Raw genomic sequence first — 24489 nt, 5'->3', positions numbered from 1 at the left:
CCGCTATCATTCTAGGATGGGAGTAAAAGTTATCAGGGTTGTTTGGCCAGCTGTTGGGTGGTGCTAGGTGCAAAATACTGCAAAATAATCTCAGGAGAGAGGTTGTTTTGGTGGAACATGTGCACATGAGGAAAGGTGTCATTGTATTAAAATGACTGGGTCCCTACAAAAGAAGATAACACATAAAAAGATACGCATCTTTGTCAAAACGTGCCATTTCCAGGGTGTTGTTGCAGCTCGGAGGTTTGTCTTTGTGAGAGGGACTTTCAAAGTGATAACACTCAGATAGCAGAAGAAAGGAGAATGACAGTCCTGATACTGATGAGATGGAAATCTTCACTTTTGTTCCAGCAGAGTACTTCCAGCAAGCCAGACTCGAGAGCCAGATAATGATAAAGCACAACACACTATACCACAAAGGTGCCCAGTCACCATTATTGCCCATCATGTCTTCAGCAGCTCAGTACAGTCAGCAAAAGCAGAACAAGTTGAAGTAACTTTGATTTGCTCAGTGTATCAAAAATGAAAAATCCTTCCTGATGAACTATAAAAAGCACAGGATTTTCACAAAAAAACTGTGTTAGACCTCACTGTATGATGGACGATTAAAAAATAACTATATTCATCTGCAGAGACAGAGTGGAGTTAACCTGGATGTAGCAGTAGGACAGCTGCATCAGATCAAATGTTTACTCCAAGGATCTGTCTGAAACATATTCCCAGATGTTGAATATTTGCACTAACCTCTCAACAGGTGGGAAAATGGGACTGTTGCTTGAATACACAGAACAGGAGTCGGATGTGAAAGATCAGCACTCAATTTGTCAGCGTTGGCACACACACTTTTAAGTATCAAACACTCACAGGGCAGCTGTTTGGTCATACTTTTAGTCTGTGGTTAACACCGGTGAGGAAAAGTCTCCAGTGTTCTTAAACTACTTGTGTATTTTATTTTTTTCTACTTGCTGTGTTCACAGTGTGCCCATGTAGTCACAATATAAATACATTCACTGCCTCTGTGAATCATCCAACATTCTTGTATGTGCAGTACAGTATATTTTGGACCGTGTGCATCACTTTAAACCCATATTCCTACTACTTCTGGCTCCTATCAGCAACATAAATTGAATTTCAGAGTTGACCCTTATCTATCCTAGAGTGATTAAGCCTTCCCAGAATGTAATAAATCACTTTTTCATCATATAGTTCCATATAAATTATGCACATTTCTTGCAGCTATTAAAACCTCAAGAGCATTGAGCTTCAGTATCTGCCTGCACTTATACCACCCTGTAAACAAGCTTTGGTTATGATACGATATCAGAGCGAGTAAAAGCAGGGGTCGGCCTCTAGGACACAGAATCCCCTGACGGCATCATTCATATTTCAGCAGTTTCCAGTTCCTTGTTCTTTACTGCTGCAGAGCTGATGACCTCTAAGCAAGTGGATTTGTGTGAAATGAGTTTCTCTACTGGCTTTGACCTGTACTGACCTGTAGGTTGGTAAAGCTGGACTTGTGTTCAGATGTTGAGATTGATGAATCTTTTAACCATGGGGACACGACCCTGATTTTATTCACGCCTCTGACATTTAGCCTCAACAAGCATGAGTTGAGTAAATGTACTCCATCCCTGGTTACACAGGTAGCAGTCAAATTTAGGTAAAGTGTGCAAATGCAGGAGCTATTAAGATGAGCTATTAATATTTTAAAAAGTGTCTCATCTCATCATTAATTTTGCAGTATTAACACAGAGGAGAGTTGATTACACTTGTGATTCAGCAGGGAAAAGATTCTTATATTAAAAAAAAAACCTTAAAATTATTACATACCTAAGAGACAGTGTGCTTGGTAAATCTCTTCCTTTGATATATTAAAAAATCCTCTCCCCTGTGCGATGGTCTGATGCCCTCTGACCTTTCTCACACCGTGTTCATTTCAGTGCTGATGAAAGCTGACCGGTGTAGACTGGCACAGTGACAGTCTGCTTTAATGTAGCCAGACGTTTCCTGTGATAAGACCTGACTGCGTCTGACAGCCATGAAGTGGGTTATAAAAGCCTGTCTCAGCAAACTCATTTACTGCATGCTGTTCATCTCAATGAGTCAGACTCCTTTTATTTGTCAAATGTAATAATCTGAGCAGCATTTTCCTGTGCCTCCCATGAACAGCCTTAATGCTATAGTGTCACATGTTAGAAACTGATATTGTTATTTGTGAACTTATTTTGTAGCTTATAATGACACTTTTGGATCATGTGCTCAAGGTTAATATTCAGACAATAAGTACATTAGTGGTGGATATGCAATATATTAAAACCTCTTCCTCTTTTTTTCCCACAAAATATCTTGGTTGCTTGTAATGCTTTGTTTGTTATGTGCAGTGCTTAACAACTGTGCAGTGTTAGGTTATGTAGCAGTTAGTGTTACATGTAGAGGTATGTAGAGGTCATCTGTTGGAGAATTGCATGAGCTTATTCCTCAAAGTCTCTCCTGACGTGTTATATCTATCCATCATCCTTCTGCTGAGTACGTCAAAAGGTTTCACTGTTGCACAGTTGTACTGGTGTGATGGCTGACATGAAATATTGTATTGTCATGGATAAATACTGCACCATGTTCAGGGTGTGGATTTGTATGTGTGGGTTTGCGCCACTTATCTTGTGTTATGTGGCAGGAGGACAGATGTAGTCTGATCAGGTGCAAGGTCAGCTGCATGGCTTTGTGATTCTTTTGTAATCATTCATAGTAATGCATTGGTAGTTTCCATATCAACCATGTTCCTGAATTTTCATGTCAAGATATAGCATTAATCATATGTACACTACATGCTGTATTATGACAAAAATGCAAAAACGTAAATGACCAATTCTATTTAATATCATTAAATAAAACAGCAGAGATTTGCATAACAACCTCATAAAATTATACTCACGATATAATGAAATAATTCTTAACTATAGCTATTATAAAAATGTAGTTAAATTAAATGATACTTGTCACCTTTCAGTTCATGAGACAACTTTCAACCTGCCATTACGTTATAAAATGTAAAACAACCAGCAAACAATAAAAAGGTCAAAGATTATGCACAAAGTAAATTAAAATATAAACATTCATGCAGTAAAAAAAAAAAAGTTTTATATATGTATGTATGCTGATCTCCTGCCTTGTGATATTACTTATTTAGACATGAATTGATATCATTAAATACTCCTGAATAATTAGATGTAGTGGAAAAAGAAATGCTTTAAACTGTATTTGTGGCTAGTTATTTAACCCTTTATAGGGCACTCATAGAAATACTGTGAAATTCAAAATTTCAACCTTACTCTGTTATTTGAGGACATAACAAGACTTTATTATTTTATGATATTTTTCTAAAATTTTTATCATGTAGAAAAAAGGTCAATGAAGTTACCATATTTGGTTCCTCACAAAAAACCCAAGAATTATATATAAAAAACAAATGTAAGGTACTAGGAACATGTGTTGTAGAACATTAGAACATCACTTTTAGAACATTAGAACAACATAAGTGCTGATCCAGACACCTGTCCACATCCACATTATCCCTTTTGAACATCATTCCTTACATTAGTACCATTACTTCATGGTACCTAACAAAGCAGGTACACTCACTGTTCATGCAGAGGTGGACCTTACAGACCCTGGAGACCACATTGGACCTGAGATTGTTGCCTCACTGTCCTCACTGTAACTGTTGCTGTCACTGTCTTGTAATGTGTGGAAATGACCAAAAATAGTCACTTACCCAATAAAGGGTTACTTTATGGCATAAATTAGTTATTACTAATTCTTTGGTGGCTGAATACAATATTGCATAATAGTAGATGTGTATTCATTTTGAAATATTGATTAGTGTCAGCAATTTTACAGGTACTTGAGTGAATCACAACAATCATCATGTTTTCCGTCTGTGTCATTTTGTTTCCGTATAACTGGAGTATGACTTTTCAGAATTTTCCCATAATGTGTCAGCTGTGTGTTGAAGTGGTTCCTCTTTCTATTCTGCTTGTTGTCCATCTGTCTTATATGCAGTAGATGTTCTTAACTGATTCAAGGTGCTATTTTCAGAAACTGGACTCGTCTACTGTCAGTTAAAGTAACATCACCAACCAGTACAACTTTTGTGGAGGCAGAGGGAATTTGTCTTCCTGTAATGGCTGTTGTTTAATTTTCAGCTTGAAGTTTTATTTATTTGATATCTTGCACCATTTTTCTCGGCACTTCTGTTTAAAAATGCTCTGTAACATCCAGGAAAAAGAAGTCGAAAGTTGGCAGCTGTCTGTGATAAAATAATAAGGCTCTGTAGTTCAGCAGATAGTAAACAAATATCATATTTGAGGAAGAAAGTTGACAAAAGCAGCATCAAGGAAATCTTTTTTTGCAGTTTTGTTTTATTGATAGACTGTTTTTCCATCATGGCATGAAAAGTCAGCTTGCATTGTTGTTTTGCAAAGTGTGAAAGTGACTCCTCAGAACACTGTACTCCTGACGCTGCTCGACGTCCTGTGTCCTGTGAAGCAGCTGTGTATTTTTGTGTGTTTGTGCATGTTACTGACGTGATGGCGCGGCACTGACATGCTAACAAGGTTCCTGCTGGACTTGATGAGCCTGAAGTGGTGTGAAGTGGAGGCAGTCGTGCAGTGAGACACATGCAGGAGCGTGCACCACACACACACACATGCATACACAGATATACACATACATGTGCGTCAGCTATTACCTGCACATGCACAATGTGAGTCAGAGAACACCCTTGGCAGAGCTTAAACTCATCAGCTGAGGACAGTCACGACATCCAGAGTAAGAGGGTTGTTTCAGGGTCTGTTGCTTCACTGCAGTACAGGATCTGGCAGGTAGACAGGACTGTAACTTCATTTTCTTGAGATTTTTTTTTTTTCCTGTTCTTTCGTTTTTTGTTACTCTAGTAAATGCAAACGCTGCACAAGTGCTCCATAACCGGCCAGCTCCCTGGGCCGGGATATGGGAGAGTTTTGGAGAGTTGAAAGGCCTGAGGAACGGGTGCGCAGGGAGTTAAGCCACTTTTCCTCACCACTTTGTCTTGCTGGCAGCAAAAACTGTATTAGTGGGGCCTGTTTTACTGCAGTGTTCACTTTCTAAGGTTGGACCGAAGTGAGACATCCTTCTTTTTATTGTTCTTTGGCAGAAAACCTCCCCTCATCACATGCTTCCTTGGATCTCACCTCCCTCCCTACATAATCATTCCTTCACTTCTCACTGCTCCCCTCCTTCAGGCCGCCTTTCATCTCTGTCCACACCCACCATCTTCAATCTCTTTTTACCTCTCCCATCTTTCATCCAGCCCTAACTTCTGATGTTTTTTTTTTTCTTTTTTACTACTGTATTTTTTTCTACCCCCTTTTACTAGAGCTCTGAATCTTCTTTGGCCAGTTTGCACATGGCTTCTTTCTCATCAAGTAAAGAAGCTCAATGTGATATTCCTCCTATAAACTATTAAAGGAGTCGAATGTAGGATTGTGGCCAAAATTGGTGCTGCAGTCACATTCAAAATACTGTAGTATTTTGGTATCCCCTCCCCCCAGACAAGGGGTTGCCAGATCCAGCATGAACATCTACTACAAGGAGCTACCATGGCAGGCGACGAGTCCTAAACCGATACTTATACCGGGACCAGTCTTTTCACCCGGCCACAGTCTCTTCTCCCGGGACTGGGCCGCTGTGTTTTCTTCTGGGGACAGACTGTGGTCTCTTCTCGGCCCGGGAGAAAACACTGCGGCTCGGCCCAGGAGAAAACGTCGCGGCCCGGCCCCACAGTCTCACCACACAGTAAGAGCCACTGAGAGCTGGGGAAAAGACCACAGGAGAACCGGCGTCAGTCTTCAAATTCGGTCTCCACTTTTCAAAAGCATCTCCTATACATGTCCTTGTTTTGTTTCTCACTTTGTCATAACGTATTTGGGAATAATAAGAGGCCTTTTAGGTTTAGTAACATCAGACATTTATGGTCTGAAATGTTCCAGCTGCAGCTCAGTGGGAACTGGCAACCTGGATGCTGAAGCACTACTGACTTGGTGATTAGGAGATAGGTGATGGGTGGAGCATCAGACCAAAACACACAATGACAACATAAACATTATTTAGGGGCTGACTATTAGCTTTTCAAATGCAAGTATTCTGGCTGGACTACTGCTGTCAGTGATATCAGTATTTGAAATGAACATGATTCCTTAATGTCTGGTAACAGTCAGGGCCGTTTTATGATTACTTGGAACATAATTCTTACATACAGCACCTTTAAAATATGGACTAAAAGTGTTATTAGAGTGTTTAGAATAAAGAGTCCTGAAGTTATGCCGAAGATGCCTATGTGTTGGATTTTAGAGACTGCATCCACATACACTAACAGATTAGTGACCACTAGAGGGAGTAGTGAGTCACTCTGCTGGTCTGCTGTAGCGATGAAACTTAACACCTAACATCAGAAAGTAGCAAGATGCGACAAGAACCCCTATGAACTAACTTATAGAGTCAAAGTAAGTGCAGAGGGATAAAAGCTCGAAGCACTGTTAAGCACCCCAGCGTTTCTTCTCTACTGGTGAGATTACGAAGTTTTAGAAGATATAAAGTTTCTCGAGGTTATATGACGATGTTTGATAAGTTCGCCATTTGTTGATTTGTGATTCAGACTAGATTGTGACACTTCAGATCTTGTTTGAATGATTGCAAAGTGATCTTTAGTGCAGCTACTGACAACACAAACCATACAGAAAATTGAGATAATTTGTGGTTTTATTGTTTTCTGTCTAAAAACAGAGCTAAACTAACAGTGCTATAATGTAAACTATCAGCTGATGCTGCTTGTGAAGATTCTAAAACACAGTGTTATTTTGACCAACTGTCAAAATAACCAGCAATGAGTTTTTTGGGGGGTTTTTGAGGGAGAAATCTTGCAAATACCATAAGTGCAGGTGTGCGTAGCGGTAAATAATGACCTTTTAACTGTATTCAGTGGGTGATACAGTGTGTGGATACATAACATTGGTTCACTGGTGGTTTTCGTAGCACTAAATGTGTTCTGGTACAAAACATCCTCCTGCTGTTGATGGTTTGGACTATTAATACTACAGATAACCCCTTTAAACACATGTAGTTTGGTGCATCTGAGCTGCATTTTATTTAAAAGTTGCATCCAAAAGTCTACACCAAACCACAACAACAAACAGTCAGTATAAACAGCACTAAAAGAAAATCTTAAAAAGTAGACATGTGACTGAGTATTCACTGGGCTCTACATTTGGTTATGCTGTCTATATCACAGTGCATCTTTAATTTGACTGATTTCCATACCTCTACCAGCATACTTTCTTCCCTTCTCTCCAACTCTGTCCTCTCTTTATGGTTTTTCCATTCGTTCCCTTTCAACCCTCTTCCCATCCTCCTCTTTCCTCCCTCTCTCCTCCCCACCGGCAGAAGCTCCTCGGCTTTTGTTCATCCATCACATTTGCAGACAAAGAGACAAGGACGCATAAGGGAATCCAAGTTGCTATTCACCACTGTAGCTCATTATAAAGAACTGCATTCTGGGGAAATGAAAGTGTCATCTCAGTATAGAAAATGAGCTTTAATGTGTGATTTTTGTGAGAAAGGAGCAGGGGAGCTAAGATATTGTAATGTATAATACTGTTAAACCAGCTTAATGCTAGACTGTCATCCTCATTATTATGGTCTCTGATCTCTGGGTATTCGTTAATGAGCAGATAATGCTCTTACAGATCTTTTCGACTTTGATGTACAGGTATGACAACGGAAAAAGAGGATTTATATCTATCCTCAGTGGTACAAGCATTTAAAAGTTCATTTCTTATTATTTTCATACTCCCTGATTTGAGCCAGATGTTTTCTCTGTCTGTGATGCTGAAGTCTCTTCATCATCTCTAATATTCATCTCGGGTTATTGTTTGTGAAGGCCTTTTTTTGGGAGATGAAAGAACTTTTTTTCAAGCTGGCTCTGGGTTTTATTTGAAAACATCAAACACGCTTCATTATTTTATTTCCGCCATACTGTGAAATTTATTAGCATATTCATCACGTTTGCTATTTATGTGTAGGGTATTATAAAGGCTGTATAATGATAATTAATGGTTTATTCCTGCACTGATCTTCGGTTGGTTACAGCTCAGAGGGTGTTTTGTTTGAACAAAACTTGATGAAGAGTAAAATGTAATGAACGCTGCTTTTTTCAGCAGTTAATGTTTATGTAGTGGGAAAAAAATAATCATAGGAGGAAGCAAAGAATTTGCCATGTACAGTCGTGGAAAAAATGATTAGACCACCCTTGTTTTTTTTCAACTTCTTATTCGTTTTAATGCCTGGTACAACTAAAGGTACATTTGTTTGGACAAATATAATGATAACAAAAAAAGCTCATAAGAGTTTAATTTCAGAGCTGATTTCTAGCCATTTTCCATGGTTTTCTTGATAATAACCAAAATGACTTAAGTTCTTAAATGAATAACTATGGCATTGTACTGTTAAAAACAGTGCTTTTAGGCATTCCATGTTTTCTTTTCTGTCTGTTATAGTCACATGACACACACAGGAGTTAGTACTTGACTGCATAACCATTGTTTTTGATGACTTTTAAAGGTCTAATAATTTTTTCTGCGACTGTATACCTCTGATAATTCTTCTGATGTAAAATGTTGTAGCATGCCCTTTCCATTCACATGTAATTTTTGATTGCAGTTTTCTATGTTTCCCTGAAGCATGAGGGATCTGTAGCCTGTTACAGCAAAAATAACATGTTTTCTGGTAAGTGAGAATAGAAACAGAGCAAATGTGTGCTTTACTGAGCCTTGTTCAAGTAACAAAGCCACATGAAAAAGGAGTTGTGTTGCAGGCTGTGGTCGCATCTCTGCAGCTGGAATGTATCTAGAGATTGACATCTCCATCCTTGGTGATAAATGTTTCTGTGCATGATTGGTGAGTGCTGTTGGACATTAGTGAGTCTGGAATGAAACACTAGAGTTTTTTTTACTGTCAGTGAGAGGAGAAGTAAGAAGAAGTTTTTAGAGTGCTGAAATAGAAGTTTGAAAAGTTTGAAGGCTACTTTTCAGTCCAAGGAGCTGTGATGTGGAAGTGCATTAGTTTTACTTTTTAAACAGTTAAAATCTAATTTGACAAAATGGCTTAAGGACATTCAGACCCCCAGACACAGGACTGGGATCTGCTCATTACGTTCACCTCCATGTCTTCTTAAAAATATGCTCATAATTGTAGTTGTTTTTAGTGTATGTAGATTACTGATTATATAATCTTAAAATTGGAACTTGACACTGCTTTTCTCTTTATATCACTGTAAATTAGGAGAAGCAGAAATAAGCCTCCGGCTTCAGCTTCTTCCTTTTTCAGTTACAAAATGTGTTAATTTTATGCTTGTTTGTTTCTTTTTTAATATGTAGGTGTTTTGTTTTGTTGTCTTTTTTATATGTGTGTGTTTTGTATCTTGTATTTAACTGAAATAAACATTCATTCATTCATTCATTCATTCATTCATTCATTCATTCATTCATTCAAATTAAAAATAAATGCCTTTAGATGGCAACTCGGGCTGTGAGAGCATGCAGTGGGTATTTTTTGGCTATTTTCATAGACTAGATGAGTAATAGAATAAATACAAGAACTGATAATGACCATTTATAGTCTGTTAAATAGTGGTTTCTTTATCATTTAAATGTGACTGAGGAATTAAAAGAATGCAATGATTAAAAAGAGTCATTTATTGCCTGTTTTATACTGGTTTATTTATCATTTAAAAGTGACTGAGGAATTAGAAGAATACAAGAATTGAAGAGTCATTTATTGTCTGTTTTATAGTGGTTTCTTTATCATTAAAATGTGTCCATGTTTTTGTCTGTGTTTGTATTTTACTTGAAACATAGGCACAAATGTAATATTAACAATAATGAAAAGGCATTGTTTACATGAGGGGTTTTCTCTAGTGTACAAGCAAGCGTCCTTTTTCGGACAGAGTTCTGCTAGTTTTCAGGCAGAGACCATAGATTAGCAGGCTTTAAATACCTTTTAGACAGCATTATGCTATATGATGCCGGACCTGTTACTGGCCTCTCTTCTCCTGTAGTTAAAAGGAAAAATGTAGCACTATGTTTTAATAGGCTCAACACCGCCCAGGGGAAATTGGAGAAGCTTGTCAATTATAAGGATGTATTATAGAGCTTGATCTGGGTGCCTCTCATCTGCCTTTCCTCCCAAAGCAGCAGCGTGAGGGAGAGCATTAACTACAAGGTGATGCAGGCTCTAATTCAATGACACAGATTTCTACTCTCCGTCCAAGAGCGGAGCGTTGCATGAGAGCAGGATGTGGTCCAGTGAGTGACAGAGTGGAAAATGTGAAGAATGGCTCAGCGAGACAGTGTTGGTGAGGAGCCAGGAGAGACGGTACAGAGCGAGGGGAAAGCTGGCGTCAGCAGCAGATGAGATGAGCGAGCGGAGGAGGAATTGACTCTGCTGGTGCTCTGCTCAGGGAAAAGCAGTAGTAGAAACGTTCACATATGGGCAACCCCCCTCCCCCTCCTCCTCCTTCTCCCCTGAGCGTTAGGGACAGCTTCCATGACAACAAAACCTTTCCTTAGTGTTTCTGTGACAACAAAGCTTGAATGTCGTGCATTTTGCAGCAGCTGTTCAGGAGACAGGCCGGTCTTACCTGTAATAACACATCACAGGTGTAGGTCACTGCCAGTTTCAAAGCACTGAGTTTGTATTACTTCATTTCTGGGTGACTTTAGTATTTGGTGTGTGCTTTTTCAGCACTTATACCGGGCTGATAGAGCTCAGGTATTAAGAATCACTTTTACAGATGCGGTACATTAGAAAATCTTGTTATCTTTTAGAATAACGTCAACACAACACAAACTTGAAGCTTTTAGCTGACCGTCAAGTCAAATCAAATACAACTTAATAGTATTTCAACAATATTTCTTGTCAGTTTTCACACTGAACTGGAGCGATTATAAATAAGTGCTAGGAAATAGATGTATTTTTCTCATTTCAGTGTTAATAGACTATTACTCTTGACAACAGACAAGGACAGCTACAAAATAAAGTCAGGATAAAGGACTCCTGGCTTCCATTGAAAAACACTCTTCCTTATGGTCTCATTTATGTTATTTGGTCGCTCTAGTAAGTGTTCATCTTTAAATCATTGATCTATAGGGCTTTCAGAGCTTTGTTTATTGAATTTTTTTTTTTTTCCAGGCATCTTGACTGTAGTTATGGTTAGTAAGTTATACTAATGCCGCGTTTCCACTACATGGAACCGGCTCGACTCGACTCAGGTACCAGATACTATTCCTGAAGACCGTTTCCATTACAGGATACTACCAACTTTACAGTACCTGGACGTCATAGCAATGCGGTGCATTACTTCTGTGTCGTCTGCTCAGAGAGTCGCTGATAAACTCACTTGTTGTGTGTTGTCTCATCAAATTCATGCTGAATTTTTACATCGGCCACCAAAGACGGAATCTCCTGACCGAATGGTGTAGTTTTACAGGCTGTCATCATGTGGATTAACCTACCGCTATATTTACTGTAAACTTCCGCATCTGTTTTTGTAAAACGGCGGGTCACAGAGATGACTGTCTGACCAATCAGTGGTCTGCAGTGTTCACACGTCACATTTTAGTATCTGTTCCCCAGTCTTGGAACCTTGGCGGAGGTGATACCAAAAAACTAGTATCGGATACCAGATTCCAGGTCCTTTTTCGTAATGGAAATGCAAAAAGGCCAAGTTGAGTCAAGTTGAGCCGAGCCGGTGCCACGTAGTGGAAATGCAGCATAAATGAACTGGTATTTATCATTAGTTTACCCATCAACCCTTGCACTCCGCCAGATCTACCAAAAATTGTCACTTTTCCAAAGAGTCAACATAGAAATTGGTCAAAACTATAACTCTTGCCTTCAAAAGACACTTCAGAAAACAACAGTCGGCATCACTTCCTTCTATGTCTTATATAGTCTATTCATGTGATCAGTCTGTGAACAGGACATTGGTTGCCAGTTATAGCAAATTAGCACATTTTTAATTCAACTATTGTATTTATTTACTTGTTTGTTTTGGATTCCCCATTAGCTACTACCATTGTAACAAATATTTTTCTAAGGATTCACACAAAAATAAGCAAAACACTCAAATATTGTTGACAGCAACTGACAATAAATGACAAAATGTAAGTGCAACATTTAGTTCATGCACCAATAAATATCACAAAAACAAAACAAGACATTCAAACATTTCATCATTGGCAATAACCAAAAGTAAAAAAACTAACATGGGTAGATGGTTTAATTCCTACACAATTTAGTATCATATCAAAGCAAGTCTAACAATGAAAACATCATTAAAATAAGTAATTGATACTTGGTACAGTGATACTAGTTTACAGTGTGTACACAATAAAATCACTTTTTCATCCCAAAACTGGAATTTTATTGTTAAATTCCAGGTTGGCACATCACTGTTTATTACAGTTTTCTTTAAAGCAGCGAATGACATTTGTCACCAATTTTTCATCAAATCTGTAAAACCTGAGTGACAGCCAAGGTATCACAAGTCTGTTAGTCTTTCTGTGATTACGCACCTGAATCACTTCCTTCACAGTGAACAACTTCAAAGTGTACTCCATCACAATCAGTCCATTTGTTTACATACCAAACCAAAATGTCACTAGAGCCTTTTCGGAAATTTTGTTGCAAAGTGCATTGTGGGAATTGGAATTCCACACAGCCGCAGTATGGCTGCAACAGCAACAAACAGGGAAACTGATCCATTGCTTCTTGCTGCTGCGTCTGCGTGGAATTCCAAAAAGACCTGAGTGATGGTTTGGTTTGGGTTTGGGTTTGGTATGTATACAAACAGATGGCTTGTGGTGGAGTACACTTCAAAGTTGTTCACCATGAGGGAAGTGATTCAGGTGCGTAATCACGGAAAGACTATTGGATTCATCATTCATCATACTTAGGTTATGACTTGGGTTTCACAGATTTGAAGGAAAATTGGTGACAAATGTCATATGCTGCTTTAAAGCACTCATTTCTGGTAAATATTTTTACTGAATGTTGGATTAAAAAATGGGTTAATGATGATGTTAAACTGCTGAATGTTGAGTGCAGTATTTGGTAATGTCTGATTATCAGTCTGTCTGTACTGTGTAGTTCTTAGTGTAAAAGAAACACTAACCCAAATGACATCTTCAGATTAGATTTCATGCTCATTGTGCAGACTGAAACTGGTTCACTCCTGAGATTATCATAGTAGAAGTAGATCAGGTCCCTCAATGTCAAAGCCACAGTTTCATTTTGGTCTTTTTCCTATGAATTAATTGACTAATTAAATGAAGCAAATGTAAATCACTTTTTGGACTTCATACATGCAAAATTAATGATATGTTTAAGAAGTCTGAATGACTGTTTTGAAGTTATAATTACATCTCCAGGCCATATTTGCTTCACTTCTGATGAAAGCATCAACCAAAAGAAAAACTACAAAGTATGACTTGTCTAGGTTTGTTCCCTGAAGGAATCTCAGGTTGTTGGACTTTAATGTTGCATGTCCTTCAATTTAAAGAGCGATGCACACTTTACTTCTGGAGGAAAATAGACCCATTAAAGAACAAGACTGGCATGGCTTCATACGGTGCACACACTGCGGGAAGTTTCCCCCTCAGCGAAGATGTGAAAGCGCGGCCAAGCTCACCCTGAACCCACCTGGCCTCGCGTGACAGTGGGGTTAGAGTCCCACTGAGAGACCTGATGCGGCAATACATCACATCGCTACAGCTCACCCGAGGGGAACCACAGTGGTGTCGGGTAAGGACAGCTGGAGGACATCATGGGAGGGAGGATAAGGGATGTGAGAGGGGACGGGAAAGATGGCTGCCAAAGACACTGGGTCGGACAGGAAGTGGCCACTCTCGCTTGGTTTCCTGTCAGGAAGAGCTGTAAGGGTCATATAGAGAACATCAACGACTCAGACCCAGCTTTTTGGCACAGGCAGGTTTTTAACTGTAAATTACGACAGAGTGTCAGTGAGTGGGCTGGAAGTTGTGAACAAAACTTCCCATGCGACTCATGTGTGACATATAAACTTATGACCTCACAAAGTCTGCGATTAAAAACCTGTACACATCTGCATGAGAGAGCAATGTTTAGAATTCTGTAATACATATTTTTGTATTTTGTATTGTGGTTTTGAAGATTTTTCAAAAAAGAAATATAGGCAAGAATCATTGTCAAATTTATTTTATACACTGACTTATACAATGATTTTTTGGCTACCACATCTATTCAATTCAATTCAGTTCAACTTTATTTATAGAGCACATTTCATGCACAAGGCAGACTCAGTGTGCTTCACAACAAGTATATAACAATAAACAAAAACAAAAGAGAGTGCATTTGCAAGTAAACAATCATACGTCATACCCACCAAGGAATCAATGCAAAGTTTCCACAGACTCTATCAGTCACCGAATTAAGTATGAAGCTCATTGTTTACACACATCTACAAACTCATATCAGGTTGTTTTGACAGTCGGTCTAAATAACACTGTCTTATAATCTTCTCGTACTGTTTACTGCCGGTATCGCTCTATTAGCATAGTTCTGTTTTTAGACAGAAAACAGCTACAGTAAAACTACAATTCTCTTTGATTTTCTGGTTTGTGTTGCCAACATCTGCACTAAAGATGGGTTTAGAATCATCCAAACAAGGTCAGAACTGTCTTAGTTTATTCTGAACCATTCATCAAGGATAACACTTTTTTTAAAATCAGAAATTCAGTTTCTATATTTTGTCCATCCTAATACACACCAGTACCTAACATTAGCATTAGCACATTTTATATCTGGAGCTGTGAGCTGCCAATAAAGCGCTCAGGGAAGTACTGAAAAGGTAAACTCAATACTGAAAGGCTCCATATTGGCAAAGAACCAAACCCCTAATTTTCTAGATGTGAGGATGAAGTGCTACCCACCACACCACCGTACCACCTCAAAATCAACAAAAAAAACAAAACAAAACACCAAATTGTACAAACATAACATCACATAATACCATTATACCTTAATAAACTTCAAAATCAAACTCACTCGTGTAGAAGAAATGCAGCAATTTCATCAACAAACTCCTTTCTTTTCATCTAGAGCTGTGTTCATTGGTGAAAATAACAACAGTGCTTTGAACTTTTGTCACTTTGTCATTTTCTTTGGTTCTAAAAGTTGTTTCTTAGTGGTTCTCATCCCATCTGGTCACTTTCTGACACTTTGGTCAAAGGCCCCATGGTGTTAGTTTTTGTCACCATGGGAGATATACAGAGTGACTCACTGCTGCCTCTAGTGGTCACATAAACATACAGTACCAGACGGTCAGTGTGAATATATTCAGTTCACAGCTTTTATGTCATTTTCAAAACAAATACCATATATGTGAGCGGTATAGGTATTTCCATTCATGTCTGGACACAGAAAAGAATAAGCACCTTTTTACAATACATTAAATTACTAGATTGCTTATGATTTGATACAAAATATTAAAATATTCTTGCCTTTGTGCATGGAAAAATGAGATAAAAGTCCAACAAGAAGTGTGTCAGAAGAAATACACTGAACAAAGTCACATCATATTCAGAGCAGACATATTAAAGCACATTTACTTAAAAGAAAAAAACAAACAAACTAAAAGCTATATTAATTAACCAGTTGCCTCTAGTGCTGCTGGACATAATTTTGCTTTACTTTTGGTTTTACCTCCAAGTAAAGTCATGGGTTTAATAAACTAAACAAACACTAGATGCTGGCCCTTTTATTTTCTTTTATTTGCTATGCTCTGTATATCATTTATTTTATTTGCTGTACTTTACCACCATGTTCTTACAGGTCATGTAGCACTTCAGGGGCTAAAATGTTATTGTAACAGATACAATTTATGGGTGAATCTATCAAAAGAAGTACCGTGTTGTTAAAATCCCAAATTATCTTTAATAATATGATAAGTATATAAAGTATAAAAGTGTTAAAGGTCAGGGAGGTTGTGTGTTGAAATATGTGACAGAGCATTCACTTTAACTCTTAGCGTGTACGTAAAATAAATGCTGAACAAGCTTCTTCGTGTGTTAATTACACTGAAAAAATCTGCCTGCTAAACTCCCATCCCTCAGAGCCCACTGAACTGTTTATAGAAAATCTTTGGGCTGAGAACATCACACTTACCAGGATCCATCAGAGCCATCATGAACAATTAACAGGACTAATAGGACATACACTGTTTATCTTCTTTACCGAAGTTGAGACGTTTAAATTGATGCGGGGGGAATAAAACATCTCCACATGTTAAAACATTTATGAAGGTTGTGTTAAAGTTACCACTGAGCAAGACTGTATGGCACTATTGATCGGGCCGAGAACGCGCAGCCAGCCTGAAAGTGTTGGATCTAATGCATCCCTCTTGAGCCTCAGTGATAAAAGGGTGAAACGAGGGACTCCAGACACTCAGCTTCCCACTGTGAAATTACTGGAAATTATTGACCTTGTGTTCATTGTGTTTCCGAAGTCCATTCATTTGGAATTATTATTATTTTCTCACCAAAAATTTATAGATAAGCAAGGCGTGAGCAGCCATGGATGCAGCTGGCAGAGTGGTGCATGGCTGACTGAGTAAAGATGTGAGAGACAGAGGCAGCCGGTTCACTGGGCAGCCTGCGTGTGTGTGTGTGTGTGTATGCGTCTGGTTCTCAGCAGCACCAAATGAAATTAGCCGTCAAGCCAAGTCCTTTAGCAGCAATCTGCAGCAGAGACTCAAGGTCAGACTTGCTGATTCTGCTGATGTGTTTTATTCTCCAGAGCAGCACCGGGCTGAGGGATGAGGGGTTACGGCTACCTACGCCGCCCCCTACTCATTCCCATGCCCATTCATTTTCTGTACATACTCCCCTCCCTCCATTATCACCCTGGTCCTCCCCTGGCAGGAAAATGTGCATTTGCCCGTTAAATTAGGCGGGGAAAGGAGGCTCTGACAGTTTTCACCGAAATGCTCAGATACTCCTGCTGACATGCGGCTGAGAGATGGATAGGCTAAGGTGTCCTGATTTCCCATGTGACTACAGTAATTGTGTTATAATGGAGGCGGGAGCTGAGTGGCCATCAGCAGTGGTACAAAGTTACAGAGTCTACGCCCCCCTCTTTCCTGTTGCAGTACAGTGGAATAGAGAGCAGACTGGCAATAGGGAACTGTACATATGATGTCTGAATTCCCAAATGCCATGGATGTGGTTTGACACACACTTCTCAAGGTGAGAGTTATACTACCAACTGATAAATCAGATTTTCATCAGCATCACGGTCCGAACATGTGCAATAAACACATCGCAAATGTCTGCCCAACAAGCAATGAATATGAAATTTTATTTACATATATGCTATTCATTGACAGTCAGCATGCGAACATTTGACCAACTAGGTGGTGGATGATATGTTTATTCACACTAGGGGTGGGAGATGAAACCTAAATCTTATATGACAGTATAAGTAGTATGCAATACAAAATGATACACCTTTGCCGTGCCATACCTCATCACATTAGATTACTTTCTCATCAGTTTTTTTTTGCAAGTGATTTCCTGTTCAGAATTTCCCCAATCTGTGTCACTCTCTTCTGTGTTTTCTATATTTGTTTTTCCTTCATGCAAATTTCCTGCTTGCATCTGTGCTGAGTGGCAGAACACACAGCACTCAAATGATAAAAATATTGGTGGAGTTTGCATGCTCTCCCAGTACCTACACGGGTTCTGTCAGGGGTACTCTAGCTTCCTCCTACAATCCAAAAACATTCACCACAGTAGATTAAGTAGTCTCTTTAAATCACCCATTGGTGTAAATGTGAACAGTCATTTGTTTCTACATCAGCTTTGCAATGACCCTACAGCAGTTGTGTCAAACATGAGACCCGAGGGCCAAAACCGGCCCATCAAGGGTTCCAACCCGGCCTGTGGGATGAATTTGCAAAGTGCAAGAACTACACTGAAGATATTAACAAGAATGTCAAGAATGTTGAACTCGTTTTAGTTCAGGTTCCACATACAACAATGTGATCTCAACAAAAATAATAGCATAATAACCTGTAAATAATGATGTTTATTGTGGAAAAAAACTATTACATTCTGCATATAAGTAATGACAATTCCAAAGTTTTCTTTTTGTTTTGGTGTAAAAAATTATTTGTAATTGAATTATGAAAATATTTACATTTACAAACTATCCTTTAACAATAAAATGTGAATAACCTGAACAAATATGAACAACCTGAAATGTCTAAAGAAAATTAAGTGCAATTGTAATAATATTATGCCTGTTACTAAATGTTTTGTGCCTTTGTAGATCCAGTCCGTAATGCACTTATTTTTCTTAAGAAATTTCTTTTTTTTCCCCCAAGTTATTCACATGTTTTTTGTTTGGGTGGTTTGTAAATGTAAATATTTTCATAATTGAAAGTTATTTGCACTTAAAAAAAAGAGAAAAATTTGGAGTTGTTATTATTTACAGGCTATCATGCTATTGTTTTACTGCTCCAGCCCACTTGAGATTAAATTGGGGTGAATGTGGCCCCTGAACTAAAATGAGTTTGACACCCCTGCCCTACAGTGAATGAATGAGTGAATGAGATTCCGTGGTCTATGATAAACACAATATACTGCACATTTTTTCTGTCATCACATGATGTATCAGTATATCAGTCACCCTAATTCACACCATTTAGCCGGTCAGCTGTTCCCAGACTTATTGGTATTATATTTACAGAGACAATGTGGTACAAGCACAGGTAAACATATAAAGCAAGTCATAAGTCAAATAGCTGTGGTTATCAGTGTTAAGAACTATATAGTTATTACACACACAATATTAATAATAGTAATGTACATCACAGGTTTACCTCACATCATCCAGGCTTAGTTGCGTGAGCAGAATCAGATTTTTGTCTAAACTAACTCTAACTCACAGACTGAACACTACACTTTATAATTACATCTCCTCAGGCAGGTAGTGAAGTGTTGTGCCTCCTCCCTATCAGTCGGTCAGGTTGCTGTGTCAACAATGTTGTTAATGAGCCTAAAACTGAATCAAGTCTGAAAGTGCATCTAGCCTCAAGTGCAGGTCATCAGTGATTTATCTGTTGATGGGTTTTCTTAATCATTTGCACGTGTATTCATTAGTGTCATTAAATGTCAAGCATAACGCCACACTCGCATCACAAACCATTAATGTAGATATACTGTAATGTTGTGGGTTTGTGAGTAGGATGCAATTTCTGATTTGTATGAATTAAACCAGAAAATATTTGGTAGTTTTCCAATTAATTTTTAATTAATTTAAACTAAACTAATTCTCTGCCTATGTGCAGATCAATTAAAGCTACAGCATATTTTCTTAGCATCATTGCCCAAACAATTCATAGTAACCTTTCAGCTTATTGTGTTTCTTACGGTCTCGAGGAAAACTAGACCTTCTGCATCTCCTCTTGGTTCAGTTTTCAAGTTTTAGAAGATGTAAACTCTGACAGGAGAATTAAACCAATCACAGATCTTCTCAAAAAGGTGAATAAAATAGGTGTTTTTCTTCAGTTGATCCAGTCTATTTGTTGGACAGAAAACTGTAGGAGGTTATGTTCGCTCAAAATGTTAACTTTTCTTGTAATTTAATTCCACTGCAGCTTTAATAAATATCTATTAATTACACTTCTGTCTGGGATTCACCATTAGTTTTAAAAAAGCAATACTGACATTAAGCTGCTGCATTTTTAACAGTAGTGATAAAACAATCCAAATTCATGATCTACTCGCTAGCGTTTTCCTGAGCCTCAGAGTTCATTTATTTTTTGGCTGCTGGCCTCACTTAAACATTCACAGTCTAACTGACCACAGCAAATTGTTTACATTAGACCCCTAAATATTGCTGAAAAGCCAACTTTACAGAAAAAAGCTGAACCAAGCTATATACAGACAGACAGAACCAGAATCCCAGACCACATTAACATTTCTTCTGTCCTTCATTTTCAGGTACCATGAGACCTGTCCAGAGAAACTTCTATGAGCCTTCGTCAGCTCCAGGGAAAGGTGTGGTGTGGGAGTGGGAGAACGATAACGGTTCGTGGACACCGTATGACATGGAGATTTGTGTGACCATCCAAAACGCGTATGAGAAGCAGCACCCCTGGCTGGACCTGACCTCTCTGGGCTTCTGCTACCTCATCGACTTTAACAGCATGTCTCAGACCAACCGGCAGAGCCAACGCAAGCGACGCCTCCGAAGACGCATGGACTTGGCATACCCCCTTATCATGGGTTCCATCCCCAAGTCCCAGTCCTGGCCTGTAGGAGCCAGCTCGGGGCAGCCTTGCTCCTGCCAACAATGCATCCTGGTCAACAGTACGAGAGCGGCCTCGAATGCCATCCTGGCCTCTCAGCGGCGTAAGCTCTACGGAGGCCAAGCAGGCAACCCAGGCGCCACAGGAACCCTTACTGTAGTGCGGCAAAGCAACACCTTTGCCGGTACCTCCCTCTGGTCCCCCACATCCGCCTCCTCCGGCACCAACAACAATAACATAAGTGTGGGAGGTGGACAAGCCAAAGCTGAACAGGTGCAGTTGCCCCTGTCCAATGCCAACTTCCCCTGTTCCCCTGTGATGCCATCGCTTTCATCCGCCCATGGCCACCATGCTCTCACCATCAACGGACAGAACAACCTGAACCGACCGGGCACCCAGCGCATTTCCATGGGCACTGCCAGAGGAGCCATCCCACCAGGGTAATGATGTTTACAAGCACTATCATGTATTCCCTTTATTCTCTCATTTCCATTTTCTGAAGTCTACAGTAGCCTGTTACTTATTATAGCGCAAGCATGAAGCTGAGATTTGGTTGTAGTTCCAGTTCAGCAAAGACAATGAGAGGATATGAAAAGAACAATCTGTCTCTGTTTGTCTGCTTTACAATGTGTCCTTCTGCATGTATCTGCTGTATTATACTCTGGCATTCTCTGTCCCTCTTTTGGTGATTTTTTGTGACTGTGGGTCCAGCTGCTGTGTCTTTTTTGCTTGACTTTACTTAGGAAGAGCTTGTGTCTCCCATATATGTGTGTCTACCATGGTTACTGCTCGATAATGAGCTTATGTTGGCCCCGATAGGCGTGAAATACTGCAGCTCTTCTGGATCATTCAGTTGCTTCTGCTTTGAACTAATTTGTTACTATCACACTAGGCTGTGGTTGCCGTGTCACGGAACGTGAAAGAGTCTGATGCTGCATGTGGACAATCTGCATATGTGTGCAAGTGCATCTTTGTTTCATGATGTGGTCATGTGTGTATGGTCAAACCTGGAACTGGCTCTGGTGTAACTGTGGAAACCATTTACCATGGAGGCAGAGCTCCACTGGGGAAGAATGAATAATGGATCAAGGAAAAATGGGAGCTTCAGCAGAGCGCTCTGACCTCAGAGCGATTCAGTGAAAGGAACTAAGGAAAAAAAGTGTGTCTAGTGTTGTAACCGATACTTTACTCCCTATCCTGCTTTCTTTACTAAAATAAACCCTCTCCTGATCTAATTTGATTCCATTTTGTTCTTGCTGCTCATAGGGAGAGACACACTTACTGCATGTTTGAATAATACTGTCCTTCACCCAGGCACACGCTTCCACTTTCTGTGGCCTATTTCCATGTCCCTGAGAGGAAAACGTATAAGGTTTGTGCTCATCATAGCAGGCCATGACCTTGTTTCAGCCACTGAGCAGGTGGAGTTATCATGCATCTTTTTGTGCAAAGATTTAAGTAAAAGACAGCACACAATGACCTTTTGAGGAATGTGATTTTCTGTATTTTAGGAATTCAGTGAAAGCTCAGGTGTGAGTGTGGATGAAATGTGACCCTTTCACCTCACAGCATATGGGGTTTTGTAGAGAGTGAGAGTGAGAGAGGAAGAGACGGGGTGAAGCTCAGTACATCGGTTCCCAGGCGAGTGGCTCGACATACAGGATGACTGTGGTTAACATACACACAACAGGACATGAGAGCTTGCAAACACAAACGCATACTCACACATGCGCGCACACACACAAACTAAGGTGTAAACTTCCTCGCACGTTCCCACAAGCATGCTACAGACAGATAACAGAGGAACCCACACAGAAAGTAAAACATCAGATCAGGTTTTCACACGCCCACGCCCTAATATAACTGGTGTTCGGTACAAGGAAGGTATTTGGCATGTTGTCGCTTGTTTATATGACTTAATGCTGCTGCTTTACATACACAAACAGCCATGGCAGGTATGACTACAGGTCTGACTGTAGTCTCTTGGGGTGGCAGTACAAATGTTTTGACAGAAATCTTGCAGAGAATTGATTAACTGTTCACATGTCATCAGAACACAGTGTGTTGTTATGACCTCGGCATCACTGACAGTGAAGCCTCAGATATTGTATTGTATAATATTGATCCTCTCATTGTCGCCAGAAACAGTTGGTTGTTGTCTGTGTGTTGGGGGTGTGCTCAAACTGTGTTTAACACTTCTGCACTTGTGCATAACTATTAGAAGTGGCACCATCTGCTGGTTTGAGACAACAAATCATTTTATCATATTAGCCAATGGATGCACCAATAGTATCTCCACATTACAACTGTACATTTAGCCTGCTATGAACGTAACACACTGTGGTTTATGAGTGGAAATCATGAGGAAACACCACAGACTGACATAGATGTGCTGCTTGTAAGTACTGAGTTTACAAAATAAAAAACACCACAGGAACAGGCTTATAGTAATCTCATCTCTATCTATTTATAAAACTGTGAATGTACAAACGTATGAACGTCATTGTGGTTAGAGCCCAAATAATGTATCTTTGAACATCACAAATATATTACATAGGCAAATAAGTTTTCTGGTATCAGATTATGTGGGAAAAATTAAGAAAATTATACTTATTATTATATATAGTCTATATTTTGGCTGAATTTGTGGTTATAGTTATTTATAATAATGGAAGTTTTAAGTTTTCATTGACTTGAACAATATGTTTTCGTGACATATTTTGTGCTGGAATGAACAGGATTTCACAAGATCTCTGGGGATTTTTTTTTCAGGTGCTTCTTGCTGTCAGTCAAACCACTTCCTCTTGTGCTCTCACCCTGTGCATGTCAGTATTTAACGCTACATGTCTTCAGACAGAATCGCTGCTTTCTGTTCGAAGCCAAAATGTAAGAAGACAGGTGAGAGATAAGAGTGAGCGAGGAAAAAACTGTGGTGTTCTTCAGATGAAAGTGTCACAGCTGCACATACGTACTGCTGTTGGCTGAGTTGTAGAGCTCCAGTTTCCTTGTGTTAAGACAGCTCATCTGAGTTTTGACTGGAGGGCTGTGTGTCGAGTGCAGAGATCATTATCCCTCTGTGGGCTGCCTCACTGCTGTGCTCTGGTGCTCCCAATAAGACACAATTAATATCAAAATTAATGAATAAATCATGAGGGCTCATCTGGACCAAACTGATGAAATTTGGAAATGTCTCGGTGTGATTATTGCTTATTCTCAGGGTAATTCAGGTGCATTGTAAAGTGTCTTATTCCCCCTTTACTGTTGCAGGGGGTTGGGCTTGCCTCTGCCTCCCACTACTCACATCAATATGCAATTAAGCACTCCTGGAGTTCTCTCCCTGCAACCCCCTCTCACTGTCTTTATGGTGCATAATAAACAGATGAGGAGATATTAGTCCTCCATCAGCACTTTCCTAAGTAGGCCTAATGTGGGCTCTCTATTTGGGGAATCACATCGTTCTCAGTCTGATTAATTCCTCAAGGCAGACGGGAGCTTCCCTCAGGATTGAGACGGTGCTGAGCAGAAGACAGAAGAGGGACGTTGACCCTCATGGCCTGACCTGACAGGGCTGTAATTAATATGGGGTTAATAGGAGAGGTACGAAGGACTAGATGTATCACTTAATTGCAAGCTTTTAGGTCAGAAATTAGAGCATTTGAAAAATACTTGAGTGAACCATAGAATGAATGTGTGTAGACATTGAAGTAAAGTTCATCTTAAATGTACCCTGTATGGTTTCGGGTTTAGACACATCCTTGTGTGTAGATGTAGCTCAACTTTTGTTAGACTTTCTGTCAGCAAGTGGTGGAAAGTATCTACGTCAGTACTTAAAGGGGTTATATGTAGTACAGGGCTGAAAGATATATCGTTATCGTATCTATATCTAGGTATGAACATTTAAGATATTAATATCGAAAAAGCAACGATATAAACAATATAGATTTCCCCCGCGCTCGCCCTGCATGTACAGCTCTGGGAGTCACAACAAATTAAATTTTTACGATTGCCCCTTGAATGCACCGCTAAGGCCAGCCAACCACAAACCTTAT

The 24489-nt window shown here is 39.5% G+C and overlaps 1 protein-coding gene across 2 annotated transcripts in view; it reads left to right on the top strand.

Moving 5' to 3' along the window:
* Positions 1-24489, top strand: part of dtx1 (deltex 1, E3 ubiquitin ligase) — a 54015-nt gene that overhangs the window by 11988 nt on the left and 17538 nt on the right. For both annotated transcript variants that reach the window (XM_030143460.1, XM_030143459.1), the window contains exon 3: positions 20133-20880. In XM_030143460.1, coding sequence (XP_029999320.1) covers positions 20133-20880 — 748 coding nt within the window. The remainder of the gene's footprint in view (positions 1-20132; positions 20881-24489) is intronic.

The sequence above is a fragment of the Sphaeramia orbicularis genome, chromosome 9 (genome assembly GCF_902148855.1).
Source record: "Sphaeramia orbicularis chromosome 9, fSphaOr1.1, whole genome shotgun sequence".
Taxonomy (NCBI): Eukaryota; Metazoa; Chordata; class Actinopteri; order Kurtiformes; family Apogonidae; genus Sphaeramia; species Sphaeramia orbicularis.
Note: the sequence above shows the minus strand (reverse complement) of the source record. Positions and strands in the feature narration are given on the sequence as shown.